The sequence below is a fragment of the Microtus oregoni genome, unplaced genomic scaffold, assembly GCF_018167655.1.
Source record: "Microtus oregoni isolate MIOR12 unplaced genomic scaffold, Mior012 000017F_ref0000208, whole genome shotgun sequence".
NCBI classification, from domain to species: domain Eukaryota; kingdom Metazoa; phylum Chordata; class Mammalia; order Rodentia; family Cricetidae; genus Microtus; species Microtus oregoni.
This window is the reverse complement of record NW_024543076.1, coordinates 830,304-848,485: the sequence shown is the minus strand read 5'-3', so window position 1 is coordinate 848,485 and position 18,182 is coordinate 830,304. Positions and strand designations below refer to the sequence as shown.

Genomic DNA, 18,182 nt, shown 5'->3' with positions numbered 1-18,182 from the left:
AGAAGACAGGATCTGATTCAGAGCAAGAACTACTGTCTCCTGGAGAAGAGTGTTAATAATAAGTTGAAAATATCAACATTATTTTTATAAACTTGCCACACCTAAATCCTGACTTCCAACCTATGTCCCCTTCTCATGGGCAGGGAAAATAGAAAAGGAAGTAAGGATAGGAGAAAAGAGGTGGGGGTTGGGGCGAATGACCAAATCTAAAACTAAAAACAAGATTACTTACCAGTCAGCATAAAAATTTACTAAAGCAACATCAGCATTATCTGAAATTGAAAAACAAATCAAAGTTACTTGTTTAAATATGTCTATATGACATATTTAAAGATACAATTCTCATCATGATCTTTTCCTGTTTATAAAGGGACAAATAAAGATCCACAGTAATAATAACCTCTCACCAAGATGGCCACACATAAGGGTAGGGTTGGCTTATGTATAACTAAACACTTTCTCTCTACCCTCCATTGATAAGGAAAAAAAAAACTTTCACTGTGTTTCAGATGAGTATAAGGCAAAAAAGAAATAAAATTCTGACTGGGCACGTCAACTTCCAAGCAATCCATTCTCATAAAGTGGGATGGCTTAATAATTCATTTTTAAATATCCCATACACACTGTAATTGGGAACCAGCTTTGCAAGCAGAACTGTCTTCAGCTGAAGAGAGCAGAACAGCTAACCATTTCTCACTCTCAGACGTCTACCTTGTAGTCTCTTTCTGCTGTTCTGAAGAGGCAAGCAGGTCTTCACCTCTCTCTCTCCTCATCCTTACTCTTCTCCTAATAAACTCTGCACTCAAAAACAAACAAACAAAAAGCCCCCAAAGTGGTGTAAGAGGTCATTCTGTATTTGTGCTGCTTTCACTGGTTGAATAAAGAAACTACCTTGGCCTTTTGAAAGGGAAGAGCTTAGGTAGGCGTGGAAAAGAGAACTGAATGCGGGAAGGAAGAAGGGCAGTGTGACAGACGCCATGGTTCTCCTGCCCGAGATGGATGCTGGTTAGACTCGTGCCAGTAAGCCACAGTCAAGCGATACACGTTAATGGAGATGGGCTAAACTAATATGTGAGAGTCAGCCAATAAGAGGCTTGAAATAATGGGCCAGGCAGTGATTTAATTAATACAATTTCTGTGTGGTTATTTCAGGGGTTAAGCTAACCGGGCAGCAGGACGCAGCCCACGCTCCTCCTAACAACACCAAGAAGTCTACCTTGTAGCATTATAAAATCTACTTTCCCAGTCCCTTCCCACATTATACTGTCACACAAAAACTACTGAGATTCACATCTTAGGATGTGTCGAATCAAAAAAGACACAGTACTGCTTCTTTTGAATAAAGCCAACACATAGAAACTAAAACTCTTCCAGCACTCATGAACTAATACACAACGACATTCCAGAATCTGGAAGGTGAGAGGGAGGAGAATAGTGTACACGTCAAGTTCCTCCCTTTACTCTGTACATTTGCTCCACTTGCCTGTTCACTCAAGCTGTGATTCACAAGCTGGTTTATGGACCAGATGCTACAGCATCACCCAGGAACGTACAGAAATGCAAATTAGGTGCAGTCTGGCAGCTTCTGCCAGGAAGCTGGCCAAACAGCACAAATATTAATAAGCCCTCGGTGTCTTTCCAATACCTGGTATATAGATATTCTATTGAGAGCTCACGAGGTGGGAATAGGTTCTTTTGACTTTTAAAGCTCCATGAACAGAAAAAAAGTATGTTACTCAATTAATGGCTTTTAATTCCTCTTATCTCTAATACTTTCGGTTTTGGTCATATGCAAACCAGTGACATGGTGTTTTGATTTTTAAAGAAGAAAGAATTTAAGGGCACTGCACACATTTTTAAAATCTCCTGTCCTGTAATCACCCATCATATCGACCATGCATTGACCTTTCCTTTAGGATTTGCAAAAATCAGAATATCCCAAGTTAATTCTATGTATAATCATACAGTCAGTAAACAATACATTCATTACAATAGTTAATGAACTTAACTGGATCAATGTTATAAAAGAGATCGGAGAATAAGTCATTTAATTAAAATGGGCTCTCAATATTTAGCGGAGTATAGCCGAAACTGCAGGGCCCTAGCAGACCACCTATTAGTATCCACACGAGGACAAATAAACAAAAAAGTTAAAAGTCTTCCAATCCAGATAAGAGGGCACACATTTAAAAAAATTTTACTAATAATCAAAACCTAAAGTGTTTTTGAAAAAAAAATAAAAAAATAAAGTGTTTTTGTAAACTCAGTGAAAGGAGCCAGAATGCCAGTTTGTTAATTATTGTAGATAACTGAAATTTTATTTATAAATTTATAGAAAAGAAAATATACTTTAAAAAACAAGATACTTACTTAAAATTTCATCTATATTCTCTGAATCAAGACTTGTTATTTCAGCTGTTATAGGTGTAAAAATCGAAGTTACCTGAAAAATTTAAATATGTAAAATTAAAAACATTTCCATAAAAAGCAAAGCAGACTAAAACAAATTAATAAAGTTGGCTCTATTTGTTTTTAGAATATTGTCTACCAATTGATTGATTATTAGCTATCCTAACCTTCATTAGGTCAATAAAATAGGAGATATTTAACTTCCTGAGCCTAGAAATTGATCAAAGAATTTTACCACCTCCAAATAGCTTGTAAATAACTAAGAAAATTATGAATTTATCCAGCTGTTTTGAAAGTAGTACTATAGAACTAAGCCTGCATGTATCTAAGAGACTGGGGAAGGCTGGAGGAAGACCTGACGGTAGAGCCTTGTACTACTTCCCCTTCTGTGATAAAGACACCATGCTAAGTGTCAGGAAAGGATGTTTTCACTTTCACTTTAGTGTGGAATCCAAGTTCTAGCTTGTCAAAGAGTATCTAGCCTAACATCTGCAACACAGAGAAACGATGAAATTTTAAACCAAAGTAGTAAAGTTTCACTTATTTTAGAGAGTATTAATTATTCTCAGGGGATCCTCTGTTCGGAGCCAAGTTCATGTATGAGAATTCATTCACGGAGTCACTTCAGCACAGAGAGAGAAAACTATCGTCATGTTCTAGTCAAATAACAGTCGGGCACTCCTCTAGATGCTACCGCGGACACAGTTCTCACAACGTGACAATTCAAACTTTAGTAATTCATCAATAACTCAACGATATACAGGCATGCTGATGCTAGCACTACTATAGGTTTACTCATCTTAAAACAAGGCTAAGGCTACCACCACGCTTGCCTCCAAGTCACCATGATGTTTATAACCAATAACTTGACTACAACTGCCAGCAATAGATAAATCATTCTCTCTTAAAAGCAAGCTTAAATGATTGTAAGTATCTAAATAATTTGATTTTAGAAATGTTTCAAAGTTAGTTGGTAAGAGTAGATTCCTTCCTGTGACCACTTATTACTGACGTAGCTCAAAGCACACTAGATTCTATCTGGCATTTGAGAAAACAGATGCAGAAAGTCTCTCTGCCCTTCTTCCTTCTCCCAACCCAGCCTTAAAAATATTCTCTGACCTAAAGTAGGCTGTATGACCCACATTAGCTTGAGCAGTGGTTCTCACCTTGCGGGTCATGACCCTTTTGGGGTTTGTATATCAGATAGCCTGCATATCACATATTTACATAACAATCCATAACAATAGCAAACTTATAGTTATGAAGTAACAACAAAATAAGTATATGGTTTGGGGGTCACCGTCACATGGGAAACTAGTTAGTAGTCACAGCCTCAGGAAGGCTGAGAATATCCTAGGCCTGGAGAAAAAAGATGGCTCCCCATTTCTGAAAATGGAAACTCCAAGAAATCTGAACTCAGACCTTGTTGGGGTCCACTTGGGACATAACCACTTCTTTCTACAGAACTCTGTAAAGGGAGAATATAATGTTTCCCTACTCTTTCTTTAAACTGTATTAAATAAGCCTGTCTCGGTCCTTTGTTACAGAGGTCTTAAAACTTAGAAATCTTCTCCTATACATAAACACCAAAAGAGTGTTCCCATATGCATTTATGACCAATCTAAAATAACTGTGGAACTTAATTATATTAGAACAGTAAGATTTATAATTGTGTGATGGTGGAAAAAAACCTATAGAAACAAACAAACAAAAAAATCACAGAGCAATAGTGCTGATTACTATCAAAGTCAAGTCATTAAATAACAGAATTTACCAAGTATCTATTAGGTAGCAAGGGCACAAATGTCTACAGTATGATACAACTTGTCTCATAAGCTCTCAAACTAGGAGCAAAGAGAATAATAAAATGTGCTAAATACTAAGGCTATAAAATATGAGAGGAGTTGGAGGAGAGGAAAGCATGATCAGAATATATCATATGAAAAAAATTTATTTTCAATAAAAAAGAAAACAAAACTTAGCAAAAAGAAGATATGATTTCTGCATAATCCAAGGAAGCCTCTTTTTCAGAAGTTACCTATTAAAATATACACTTTCACTGGACCTTATGGCATATGCCTTTAATCTCAGCACTTGGGAATCATAGGCAAATGAACAGAAGGAACTCTTTGTTCCAGGTCAGCCATGGCTACAGAGTAAGACCCTATCTCAAAAAGAAAAAAAAAAATGCTTACAGAAAGTAAAACATTTACATTCTGAATTTAATTGCTTTTTTATTTTGAAATAGTTACACAACAACATATTTATATAATAGGTAATAAAGAAAATGAGGTAGCAATTGATTTGCCTGTAATAAATAGGCAAGCACTACTTAAAAACACTGTACTGGGACATATGCAATTGATGAGACTGCATAGCTAGGAGATGAATTTGTTTACATGGACCCAAAGCAAGAGAAGTGCTTCCTACTCGATGGTCTCTCCTCCCTCTAGGGAGTAAAGGGGGTTTTCTGTTACCATTAGCATTTCTATTAATACACAATACGGAAAGTTTATTTGACTCGTTACCAAGCTCCACCAGACTGACAGATTGTTTCTCTTTATATCAGCCCTGGGATAAATAAAGGCTCTTGGGAAAAAGCCTTTATGCATCAAATGCTATACCATTCACATGAAATAAAGATAAGTGGGCACAGATAAGAAGGGAAGCAAGGACTCACTAGACTAAGTAAATATTTCAATTTAAAAAATAAACTAGAAATACACACATGCACATACACACAGAAGGGGAAGGGGGGGAATTTTAAACAGTAGATCTTAACAGTCATGGAGAACACAGTCTCTAGTGTAAAATATTATAAACGTCACAGGCAATATATATAAGGATAGACATAAACTCAAAAGTACTTTACAACTTAAGTTGTTCTCCCCAATTCTTTATATCATTTTTTTGTCAGTGGAGAGAGATATCTCTAACCATGTTCCACAAATCGTTAGATAATTGTGGAACACACATTAAGTATACCAACTACTTACAAGTCAGTCTGAGACGTCTAGTATTGTGATCTTACATAAAGAAGGGCATTCGAATATTTAAATAAAATAAAAAACTCAGTATTTAAAAATCTTTCAGGGGCTAGTGAGACAGCTCAGGGGTGAAGAGGCTTGCCACAAGCTTGATGGCCTCAGTTCGGTCTCTGGAACTAACATAGTAGGAAGAGAAAACTCACACAAGATGTTCTCTGACATCCACACCATGTAGAAAAGAAGAAGGGAGGGAGGGACAAACAGTATTTTTAAAATCTTCCAATAGTAGGAGCTTCTTCAGCATTACCTAAAAGGTTTTTAAAACTGAGGTACTTGTGGAAACCTCAAAATCCTTTCTTTTGTTACCCTGCCTACCTTCCTTCAAGGCTCCCTGCCTGGCTAGTGAAGCCAGTACTTGAAAAAACTGGAACTGTGCAGTGGTGGCACATGCCTTTAATCCCAGCTCTCCGGAGGGAGAGGCAGGTGGATCTCTGTGAGTTCGAGGCCAGTCTGGTCTACAAAGCGAGTTCCAGGACAGCTAGGACTCTTTCACAGAGAAACCCTGTCTTGAAAAACAAACAAACAAAAAAATCCCAACACCTAGATCTTGGCCCAAGCATGCTCCACTTTTTGCTTCTCTATCTACACAAAGCCTACTCTACTGGGCAACCCTTCTAAACTACCACACAATCATCCTTTAAGGTGTTTTTCTTCATAGAAAGTGGCTTTCCTTTCTCAATAGCCCCGTATGCTGAATGTGTGGGCATATAAAAAGATCTGAAAAAGTAGTCAAAGTCAATAGGAATTACTGAGAAACTAAACTGCTCTTTAGATTAGCTATCACATTGAAATGCTGATAACACGCTAAAGTGAAGTATTTCAGGAATAAATTTGGAAAGTGTTTTATTAACCACTCTCTCACTATTAAATCAAGTTTTAATTGCTGTAATACTAACATATATCGGTCCTCACTGCTGCAACATGTGCGCATTCTGGCACCCAGTGTTAAGCCTCAGTGTTGTCTCTCTTTTTGAAAGAGGCACTAATCCATCAGGTCCTCCTTTAGAATTAAGAATAAATCTTGAATTTAAAAAAAAAAAGAATAAATCAACAGTAATACTGCAGGTGACATATTTTAAATAATTCTACATCAATTGTACATAATTTAAGAAATAAAAACAATTTCCTAGCTTATTATCACCAGAAGTTTCCATCCAAATATATTCTGAATGGGAACTATTATGAAGTCTCCAAACTGAGACTTCCCATGGAGGCCAAACTAATATTTCTGGATAGGGCTTCGTGTGCAGCAATTCCTCTGACAACAAACCTCCAAAGGCTTTCTGTCCACAGCACAGAGGTCTAACTCCATTACCAAGCATCCAGTACCACTCACCAACAGCTGCACCTTCCTTCTGTGTTACTGCTTTCCACTGATACCCTATGCTCCAACTAAAATGAACTAAGCGCATGCTTGTAATTGTTACACCCTGGAGGCTCCAGCAGGAGGATCACAAGCTTTAGGACAGCCTAGGCTATACAGTGAGATCCTGTCTCAAGTAATAAATTCATATTCATTCTCCATACACACACATCAGACACTAATAAATAAACTCGAGCTTTTTTATGAGGCCCCCGGATTAAGTCCATTGTCTTGGAGCTTTATATAGTTAATACCAACCCTTTCCTTTTACAAGCAGGGCTTTTTTGCTTTGTTTCGTTTGTTGGTTGGTTTTTCGAGACAGGGTTTCTCTGTGTAATAGTCCTGGATGTCTTGGAGCTCACTTTGTAGACCAGGTTGGCCTCAAACTCACTGAGATCTGTCTATTGGTAGTTTTCTAGGCAAAAAGTTATAAAAGTCACCGTAGCAGACTCTTAGTAACTGAAAGGAACTGTACAGAACTCTTTACCAGTCCTAAATCATGAAGCATTACATCTTCACCTAACATGTGAAGATGAGAACAGAGTGAGAGTGAGCAGAGGAGTAAGGCTGTGGCTGCTGAGCCAGTCACTAGCCTCTCTATGTACCGGCAACACTAAGCTCTGCTCAAGAGAACAAACCCAGCAGCTCAGAACTGCTGTATGACCAACCAAAGGTCACTCACAAGCAGTCCAGATCCTTTAAGTTATAAATTCAGAAATGCAAAAGGTTTAGTGCCTACAATTAAATACATCTCACTCTTCTCCTGCCTCCATTCTTTGCTCGTGCCATGCACAATCACTGTTGGAACAGGTAGGAAAGGCTACCTAGTTTTTAGTATCCAAGTCAAAGACTTTCTTCATGGCCCCAGATGACATGATTCATTTCTCTCATGTTGATACCTACAGCACCTTCTACAGAACATCAACATATTATTCTTAGATGAGAAATGGGAGAAAGAGGTAAAGGAGAATAGTCAACAAATATTTTTAGCAAGTTTGAGAAGAGTAAGGTTAAAACAAGGAATGTGACAATTTGGACTTAATTATTTGACAGAGAAAACACAATGTTTGTTGAAAATTTGGAGACCTAGAACAAATATCAGAAGCAACCTACCCTGCCCATCACAGGAGCTCCTCTGCATCTCTGTTCAACAGCTGCCCTGAAACCCCAGTAAGACATCCTTTCGGTTCCCTTTACAGTTTGGCATGGTTCCAGATATTCCAACACACAGCCGTCTACTAAGACTTACCATACAGCATGGTGACTAGAGTTAATAACAATGCACTTAAAAACTGATGAGCAATTAGATCACAAATGCTCAGATCACAAAAAAAATGGTATGTAAGGTGATGGATATGGAAATTAGTTTGATTGAATAATTTCATAAAGTATACATACATCAAAACATTACAATGTAAACTGTACATACACATAATCCTTATTTTCTGGTTATACCTTAATGACTCACCAGTAAATCATTACTAAAAAGAGGAGAGCCACATCATACTAGTCAGCAGAAACCAACAACTGCACTGCATCATCTGCAAGGAGGGCCCAGGGCTGATGAGATATTAGGCACACGTAGTTATCAAATATCTGTTCTGTTAGTGAGATCCGTGTTCACGGATGTGTTTTCCATCTAATAATCAGGGAGTTTAGGAAACAAGAAGTATTTCTTCTGCATTTGTTTGTTTAAAGACCAGTATCTTAAAACCTCACTGGTTAGTGTGGCCTTTGGCCCTACAGCATTGGTATTACCTGGGAATTTGGGAGGTCCCAGCCCAGGCCCAATAAATACAAACTTTCATTTTGATACAATCTCCAGATGATTTCTATGCACACTAAAGTTTAAGATTCAGTTTTAGAAAACAAAAGCTTTTTACTCTAGTGACAAGCATATATATCCATTTAAAACTCTGTACAGTTTGTAGTCCTCAAATATAAACACAATCAACAAATCTGTGATAATTCTATAGTGACATGCAGATTACTTGACTTCAGAAATATGGAAAATCGGCAATTTTATTAGAAATTTACATGTTATTCTTGTAAACTATATTGCCTTATCCTTAAAAATAATTTGAAAGGATATTTCCTCATCAAATTACTGGAGTGACAGCTTGAATAGAGGATGTTTTCACCCTGTGGCATTGCTGCTGCCAATGGGCATCATGTCCATCAGACATTCTGTAGCATCAATTTAGTGTTTGTATAAGATCCTCAAGATCCTCCACAAGGTGCTTGCTGTGTCTCCCCCATAGGACGACATAGTGAGTATCAAGCAATCGCTCTCTCGCATTTCTAATCCATACTGACAGTCAGTCTACCACCTCAAGTCCTAATGCCATAGAGCACAGGCTGCTGCTTGTCCCTGGAGGCCACTTTCCCGACTGCAATGCCAGTGTACGCCGACTCTCAGTTTTGCATTAAGCTGGTGGACAACAAAAACATAAAAGGTTTGCAGTTGGCTGTAAGGAGCAGGAGTTGAAAGGCCCCTGGAGAAAAGAAGCTGAGGCTGACAGGAACTAAGGGCCTTGAAGTTGACTATCAATCAAGGCCCATCTCATACTGCTAGTATTCTCAAGAGCAATGTAATGAACTACAAGTCCAAAGAGAAAGGAAAAACAGAACAAAGTATCCAAGACTCGGAAGCTATTTTTAACCCTTAGCTTGCTCAGTGGTACAGTCTTCTTACAGTATCAAAGAAACCTATTATGGCACCATCAGAAGCAATCTGTATTTATGAACAAGTGTCACAGCAATAAAGAGCAGTCTCCATTAACTGAAAACACATGCAGATATTAGGAAAGGTAATTTTTTACCTACCCTTTTCTAATACATCCAAATTCAGATATCAGTAATATAATCTCCAATCTCAAACTAAGCCAGTAAAACAGCCACAGGCAAATACAGAGAAATAAAAGTGGCTGCAATTTATACATTTTGCTACTGTTTGAACACACATGGATTTCCAATATAAACTGATATCAGCTGTTGGTTGTCATCGCTATATCTAAATATGGGATGAACTAAATTAACTGAAATACAAGACAGTACAGTTCTCTGACCTTCAGAGGGAATGTTCTTAGTATAAAATGACTTTCATGGCCAGGGATGAGAGTCTTAATGTGTGGAAAAAATTATTTTCTGAAAAAAAAATTACATTTTGTTTTTCTAGAACCCAAATTTTGAGCAACTAACAAAGAGAAATTTGGAGAAGAGTCAAGATCACAACTGTATTCTTTCCTGTATACACCCTGGAACCTGGGGATGAGGGGTGGTGGCCATGAGAAGATAATGTTCAGTGTATAGTGGTCTCCCATAGTATGCAGCACTGTTCCTTCAAAACATATGCTAGGAAAATATCTGCAAACATATGCCAAGAGAAATTCCAACTGTTCTTTGGGCCACACTGTATTTTCTTCCCAAAATGCCTGATAAAAGAAAGATCCCTTAAGAGCGTTATAGCTTAGTTCTAAAATGGTCCCCAAAGGCCAGGAAGGTTTACTAGCCAGAGTGTGACTTCACTGGAAGGCGGGAGATGGAAGGAAGTTAGGTCAAGGAGGCAGTAGGGTAAGGGTATTGGCCCTGTTACGTGCCTTTTGTTTCTCAGCTGTCATGATGAGCTCATTAACAAATTGCATCAAGGCCTGAAGGCAAGAAAGTCAATCAACTATGCACCAAAACATCTGAAACCATGAGCCAAAATAAATCTTTCTGCCACACTTCAATAAGACTTGAGTTAATTTAACATAAACAACTTAATGTTATTACTGAACAACCTTACCACTAAAAGTCACACAAGTCAATATCACTTGCTCATAAGGTACAATGGGAAACAGTCATCTGTGAAGTGATTAACAACAAAAAGATCGGATTTGACTCTATGCAAGTCCACAGGTGTACAGGAAATACAGAATATAGGGAAACATGTAAAATGACTCCATGAAAAAAACCGAGCAAGCAGTTAGTACTAGAAAACAGAATTTTAATGAAAAAAAAAATGGCAGGCTAACTTCTTTTGGATTTCCATAGGAAATGGATGCTGAAACAGGGAGTCAATATTTGAAAGATAAAGAAGGGTTGAAGAAGCAGTACCAGGAAGGGAAGACAGCCAACATTTTATAGTGGGCGAGATAGAATGCATCAATGTTTTTGAATACTAAACTTTGGAAATACCATATTTTTACTTAGCTTTAAAAAAACTTCAAGGTTTATACTAAATAGACCCTGTTTTCTCCTAATTATATAGCAAATCCTTTAATCCTACTTGCCAGCTTTTACTGTTAGTGCATATATTTCTACACTGCAAAATGTGAACACATGCCAAAGAATGCCTTTATTTCACTATTAAACATGTATTTTGGAATGCATAGCCATGAGTGAAGAGCAGTTCTTTACTGAAGTGCCTGGCTACTTGTTTTCTACACTCAGTTCTAGAATGATTCTTGGACTTTCTAATTTCTTATTCTTAAGCAGAGTACTAAATTCTAGAATAAAATCATGTTCATTACCAAATCCCATGACTCTATTATCACCCAGACCTATAGTACTAATCCACTAGTTTTAGAATCTGTGTTTTCATAACCATACAGTAAATTTTACACTGTAAAATTGTGTCCTTAGTTTTCTAAGATGTTCTTTTCTTTCTGCACTGTTAAATGACCTATGCCTTGCACTCTACCTTGTTACTAAGTAAGATGGGGGTCCTGGGTTTTTTATTGCTCATATTTGCTTTTTACTTCCAATATTTTGAGATCACATTCTTTTTATAGGTATGTATGTTTTTCAGAAAAGAATAGGTAGGTTATACTTTGGGCTTTAATATAAAAAATTGTAATAGATCAGTTAAACCTCTTATGGCCACTGACACAGTAGGTATGTTTCATTTATTTCTGCCATTTTTAACTTTCATTTTTTTAAAAAAAATGACTTTCCAACGCAAACTAGGTGGCTTTTTTTTAGAAAGTTAGTTTGACACAGGAAAACTTACTTTTTGTAGAATAGTGATCATGTTAACTAAATCTTATGCTCCTCTACATTTTCTGCATACTGCTTTCATACTCATCCTTAGCAAATGATGCATCATGTAGCTCCGTACACTTCCATTTCTAAGCAAGTTTGCTGGAGGATGAAGTCCAGAGTTCATCATACTATGGCCCCAACTGTTTTCTTTATTTTCCAATGATGCTGTTTTTGAACTTTGCAGCCTAGCTTTACTACTTACTTCAGCACAGAAACTACTCTGTCTTCTTAACCTACAAAGTGATGGATTCCTGGGCTGATGGAAATCTTCCTACATAAGTAGAAAACTCTTGGGAGGCAGAATGTGATTACCCAGCATGTCCTGCTTGTCTCAATGCTTCTATAACTGTGGGTTCCCTTCATGCATAGCCATGAACTTGAGTTAAGGGTGGGTAGATAAATTCTTACTAAGGTGACCATGACAGGTTTGTAATTAACATATAGAAGAGAAAAAGGTATGTTCAGTTTTGTAAGACGAAACTTCCAATGGATTGAATTTTCCTTGTAAGCTTTCTGACACAGCAACCAGAGGGTAAATGGTGGTAGAAGAAAAAGAATACTCCCAACATTGATATTCCCTTGAAATTTGTAATTTTGAATAACTAATATTTTGACTTATAGAGGCTAGTGGGAACTGAAGAACTGATAAGAAATATGAAAGGAAGTTAAGCAGCAGGATAATTTATAACTGACTAATCTTTGGAATCCATGATTCTATTTCAGTGCTGTCTTTACATCCCATGACACAGAGAACTATAAATGACAAAATACATCTTTGCGACTTTCATATTGATCACTTGATCTCTGAGACAGTTCCATTTAGAGACTGTCTAGCCTACAAAGACTATCTAAAATTGTTGTTTCAATGTCTACAAATGAAATGTTCACTGAAACTGCTGCAGTAATTTCTCCCACTTATAAATAGAATAATGTTCATCTCTACAATAGTGAGACTTGCCTTTCCCTCCTTGTAGAAATAGAATTTACTGGTAGGTACAGCATTTTTTAAAAAATTTTATTCTCTTAATCTAGCTATAAACAAAGTCATCACTTTTTACTTGTTAGTTTCTACAATGAAGCTAAGTGTTGTCCTTACATAGTTCTGGAAGAGATCTCCAGCACTGTCATCTTTTCACCTGAGTTCTAAGTGTCCAACACAATGTTCAGAAAGTGCCTTCTTTTCTAGCCACAGTCTCAGTGATGAAACACAGATTAATAGGTAGTCATCTGATTACATTGGCTAGGTTTGCTAGATATACAGAGATAGATAGATAATCTTCAACACTTCAAAGACCCATAGAATATGGCATTTAAAATGTTTTAAGAACTTAGACTTTTCTCGACAGTGAGACATGTCTGCTTCTGGAAGCACCAATTACTTCAGAGAGGTTGATGGATGTCGAAGAAACTCATTATGAAATTTGACTTCAATGTAACAAGGCTAGCCATTTGGGCGAGATTAATTCACAAAAGTCTTGGCTTTTTTAATGACAGAAGATATCTTAAAAGCATGATGGAATCATGGATCTTATAACTTACAAATGAGATTCTCTCCAAAAATTTTTTATTAGTACTGCTTGTAAGCATAATGAGAGCCTTTGGAGTCCAGCCCCATGACTCTCTTGAGGATTCAGACTGGATGCTAGAGCAAGAAAAAAAAAAAAAAAACTTTATTCTTAGGAAATCTGAGGGCAAATGAACAAACTCTCTCACTCTGCACTTTTCTGAATCAGTCTCTTTATTGCTCTGCTTCTGTTCTAATTCTCTTGTCCTACTTCTAATTCCTACTAGCTGCTGCTGCTTCTAACAGGAGCCTTGAAGTGAAAAAAAAAATTAGAAAAGTTACCTCTCATTGGTCAAAAACACATTCCTAGGACAAATGATAAGGAGCTGAGCCATTGCCATGGCAACACATAGCTACAGGAGTAAGATTGTGACCAGTCAGTTTCCAAGACAAACTTTGAGACATAGTCAGCAGACTGGCATGTAAATAATTGGCATGCTTTTCTCTTTTTTTAAAAAAAATTGTTTTTATTGAGCTATATATTTTTCTCTGCTTTCCTTCCTTCCTCTCCCCTCCCCTTCTACCCTTTCCCTGGTCCCCATGCTCCCAATTTCCTCAAGAGATCTTTTCTTTTTCTACTTACCATATACATTCGATACACATATGGCATGCTTTGTGTAGCAACCTTGGTTGGACACCTGATCTTGTGCATAGCTGTAAGGGTTTAAACTTATGATTTTCTCACAAAAAGTCTTTAGTCTAGTTTGAACTTGCTTTGAGGGGAAAATGAGCTAATTGTGTGCAGTTAGTGGTCAAAAGAAACAAAGCAGGCTTTTAAGTGTGTACAACCATCACGGGACAAATCAATCTAGGTATGAAGCATGTCCTAGTATATTTTTATAAATTAAAATTATAAAACTAAATGAAAAGTCATCTTCCTGACCACCCACAGATATATGTGCCCATAAGACTGAAATTAATCATGAGACTACATATACATATTACATGATGTCTGGTAATGAGGAGATATCAAAGCAACAGTTTCCAGAGACAGTGGCCCTGCAAGCCCCACCTAGCAGGGTTCCTCCATCTGAGAATAATTTATCTGGTGGGTTGACATCTGGATTATCAACTGCCATAAGCTGTAATTGCATCATGGCCCACAGTAGCTCCCGATAAACACTCCTGACAGAAGTATATGAGGGCTGATACAAACTAGAGCCATTTGAGAAGAGGGACCCTCAACAGAGAAATGTCCTCACCAGAAAATGTGCTGCATTTTCTTAGTTGATAATGATGTGGAAGAGTCCAGCTCACTATGTGGTTCATCCCTGTGCTGGTGGTCCTGCGTTCTAAAGAAAACAGACTGAGCAAGCCACAGGGAGCAGGCTAATAAGTAGTACTTCTCTCCACAGCCTCTGCTCCTGCCTCAAGTTCCTCTCCTGACTTTGCTCAGTGAAGAAGTGTGACCTGAGAGTGGCAAACAGAGAAAAACCCTTTCCTCCCCAGGCTGTTTATATTCATGGTGCTTTGTCATGGCAATGGAAACCTTGACTAAAACAAAGTGGATAATGTTTTTTTTTAGCACTACTTTTTAAATTAACATGTGAATACATTAATTATTATGAAACTAATCCCCTGGAGTTACACTCAAAAGTAACAAAAAGGAAATATCACTGCCAGAGAACATAGTAACATTAAAGTATTTTTGAGAAACTTTTAGTTGTGTTTATATATCAGATTGCTGTGTAAAGTGTTTTTCTTTCTTTTTAATTTTTCTGTACCAATGTGTTACCTATATGTATGTCTGTTCTCCACATGTGTGCCAGGACCCTGTAAAGATCAGAAGAGGTCATAAATCCCCCAGAATAGGAGTTACAGGCAGTCGTGAGCCACTGTATGGATGCTGGAATCAACTGGGTTCTCTGCAAGAGCAGTCAGTGTTCTTAACTGCTGAGCTATCTATCTCTCCAGTCCCTCTAATGTGTTTTTCTTATTCTAAATCGCCTTAAAAAAAAAAAATCAAAAGTCTCTGTTGTGAAATGGCAACTCAAATTTCATTACTAAATTTCCACAGACAAACTTTCTATGTTTTCCAAATTTTCCCTCACCTTGGCCAGGATATATCTGCTGATGCTTGCATATTTTTCCAACATGTGAAAATGATTCTTTGTGAAATAGTATTTAGTCTAGGGATGACCATGATCTTAATGTTTCTTGGGAAACAAATTCCACTGAGATGGGTATCTCAGCAACTCCAATAAATCTCAAAATATTAAAGTGCAAAGCAGCCATAGATATCTGTGGACAAAGAAAAGGCAAAGAAGTGCATGCCCAGTGGTTACATGATAAGAGCCAGAGCCAACAGCAAAAACTCCTGCCTCCTGGCGCTCCACTCAAAGGCTGCATCAAATCACCAGATGGCTAACCTCAACTGATTGTATAAAACAATTACAAATGCAATTAAGATTCTTATGAGAATTCATACTCAGGAATGAACAATAATTCAGTATCTATTTTTGTAATTTAAGTATAGATTATTTTTAAAAACATTTGATTACTGAATGTAAATTTTCTAAATTGTTTAATTTAACACATACTCTCTTAGCAAAGTTTTGGCTTTGTTACACGGAATTTATTCTTCAATCCACTGTTTCTTGGCTGAAACTAAACTGTTACCAGATCTTAATCACCACTTGATATTTGGAATGCTTGTCCCCTGCTATATGGAAGTCCCAAACAGGATATTTATTCAATGGGCAGTTTTGAGATATCAGAATGAAGTTCAAACATTATTAAGCACTTTGTGTACTCCCTTGTTTAATCAACACATGAAATAAAAATCAGAAGGATTCAAGTTGTCAGTTAAGTTTGTGAATGACAGGGACTTAAACATGCATGGTCCCTCTTGCCTGACTTCATCCTTGTATTTTATGTTGTGGTGGTTTTCCTTACCATTATTTAATATTCATTCAAGAACTGTGGAATCAGTATACAGTGAGACAAAGGAAAGAATTACAGGTTTAAATATGGGAAATGAAGCAAATTTGCTACTCATCAAAAATGGCATAATTTATAGTCAAGCTAAAAAAAAATAAAATCAAACTACAAATAGAAAATGTGTAAGGTATTGCAGTATAAATTTAGTATACAAAGTTAAGAACATATTAAAAACAATATCAATAAAACTATATTTTAGAATCAGACTTTTAAAAATGAAAGGCCTCATCAATCCACCTATTTCAGAGGGTAAAAGGATGCAGACTCACAAAGGGCTGATGAGCATAAGAACCAGGCACCCCAAGGGGATTTCTGGGTTTCACAATGGCTCCACAGTTTGACAAGCTTTACCTTACAGAGGAAACACCCACTTGAAATGGACAAAAAATGAGGGAAATATCTACAATAAATTCAACCAATGTTAAGAAATGTGGGAAACAAAGGCAAACAACAAAACAATTTTAGAAGTGCCAAAGAATATAAAAGGATACACCGTTGGCAAAACGATATACCAACTTCATAGCTAGGGAAACATAAGCACTCTTTAATGTGTGGGCAGATTATGATTTATGTATGATGTGAATTATTATAATAAAAACGATGCTGTGTGTGAAAGCTCACACCTGTGATTCTAACACATTAGGAAGCTGAAACAAGAGGACTGTTTGGGCCAAATAGTTCCATGATATCCTGGGTGACAGAGTGAGCCTCTAGCTCAGTGGTTCTCAACATTCCTAATGTTGTGACCCTTTACTACAGTCCCTCATGGGATGGTGACCTCAACCATAAAATTGTTTTGTTACTATTTCATAACTGTAATTTTGCTACTGTTATGAATCATAATGTAAAGATCTGATATGCAGGGTATCTGACATGCGACCCTGTGAAAGGGTCACGACCCACAGGTTGAGAACCACTGTCCTAGCTCAAGACTGTCATAAATAAATAAGTAGTTCTCAATGTAACCTGGAAAAATTGCTACAATATATTAAGGGGAAAAAATACTATAAACTGAATGTAGTAAGTAAATACTTGAAACCTTGATAGAGATTTCTGCCTCCTACAATGAGTCAGAAAAATGTTTCAAATCTAAGTGACCAGAGCTCAAAGGGGAACGTGAGTATTTTAGGGCACTGGATTACTGTGCAGTCACCAGCCTACTTCAGTTTCAGTAGTGTGTGCCTTGCCACAGTCAATGGGAAACCAGCTGACAGAAATTAAGACTCCTCCTACTGCTGACTGAAGGTGAAAGGCTTTCTACCAGCTAACAAGGAAAGTCAGGAAATTGTGTTTGACTATCTTTCATACACAAGATAAAAGTACCCCCCCAAAAAAACCACAAAGAACCAATAAAGAAAAAAATCAGTTACTCTAATCAGTGAAGCAATGGTTATATGCAAAAAGTTTCGAGGCAGTGTCCACATGATCTCCTTATGCCTTTCTTCCATCTCCTAAATGTGGGTCCTTTCTTTTTCCCTAACTAGTAAAAATTTTAGAATGCAGCACTATGTACCAGGATTTTTCTTTGTTGTTTGTTTATAATTCAAGGCTAACCTTGAACATCCCATCTTCTTGCATCAAAATTCTTTCTGATGGGATTATAAACAAAGACCACCACATTCAGTTTTATACCAGTTTTCATTGAACCTATAAACAAATTTGCTTAATGGCCAAATTTTACTAAAAGCAGTAAAGTACATGCTTCTGAATAAATAAGTTGATATCCCACCAGACACAATACTTAAGGGTAACGAGCATGTCTGTATGTAGAGAGCTGCGTGGAGTCACACCTGATGGAGATGTATAATCAACTCCTGAGATGGCTAAGGCCTGA

The 18,182-nt window shown here is 37.1% G+C and overlaps 1 protein-coding gene across 1 annotated transcript in view; it reads right to left on the bottom strand.

Moving 5' to 3' along the window:
• The window catches only part of Erp44 (endoplasmic reticulum protein 44), an 81,606-nt gene that overhangs the window by 47,790 nt on the left and 15,634 nt on the right, over positions 1–18,182 (bottom strand). Inside the window, exons 2-3 of the mRNA XM_041667733.1 lie at positions 2,371–2,443; positions 233–272 (exon numbers count right to left, since the gene is read on the bottom strand). Of these exons, the coding sequence (XP_041523667.1) occupies positions 233–272; positions 2,371–2,443 (113 nt within the window). The remainder of the gene's footprint in view (positions 1–232; positions 273–2,370; positions 2,444–18,182) is intronic.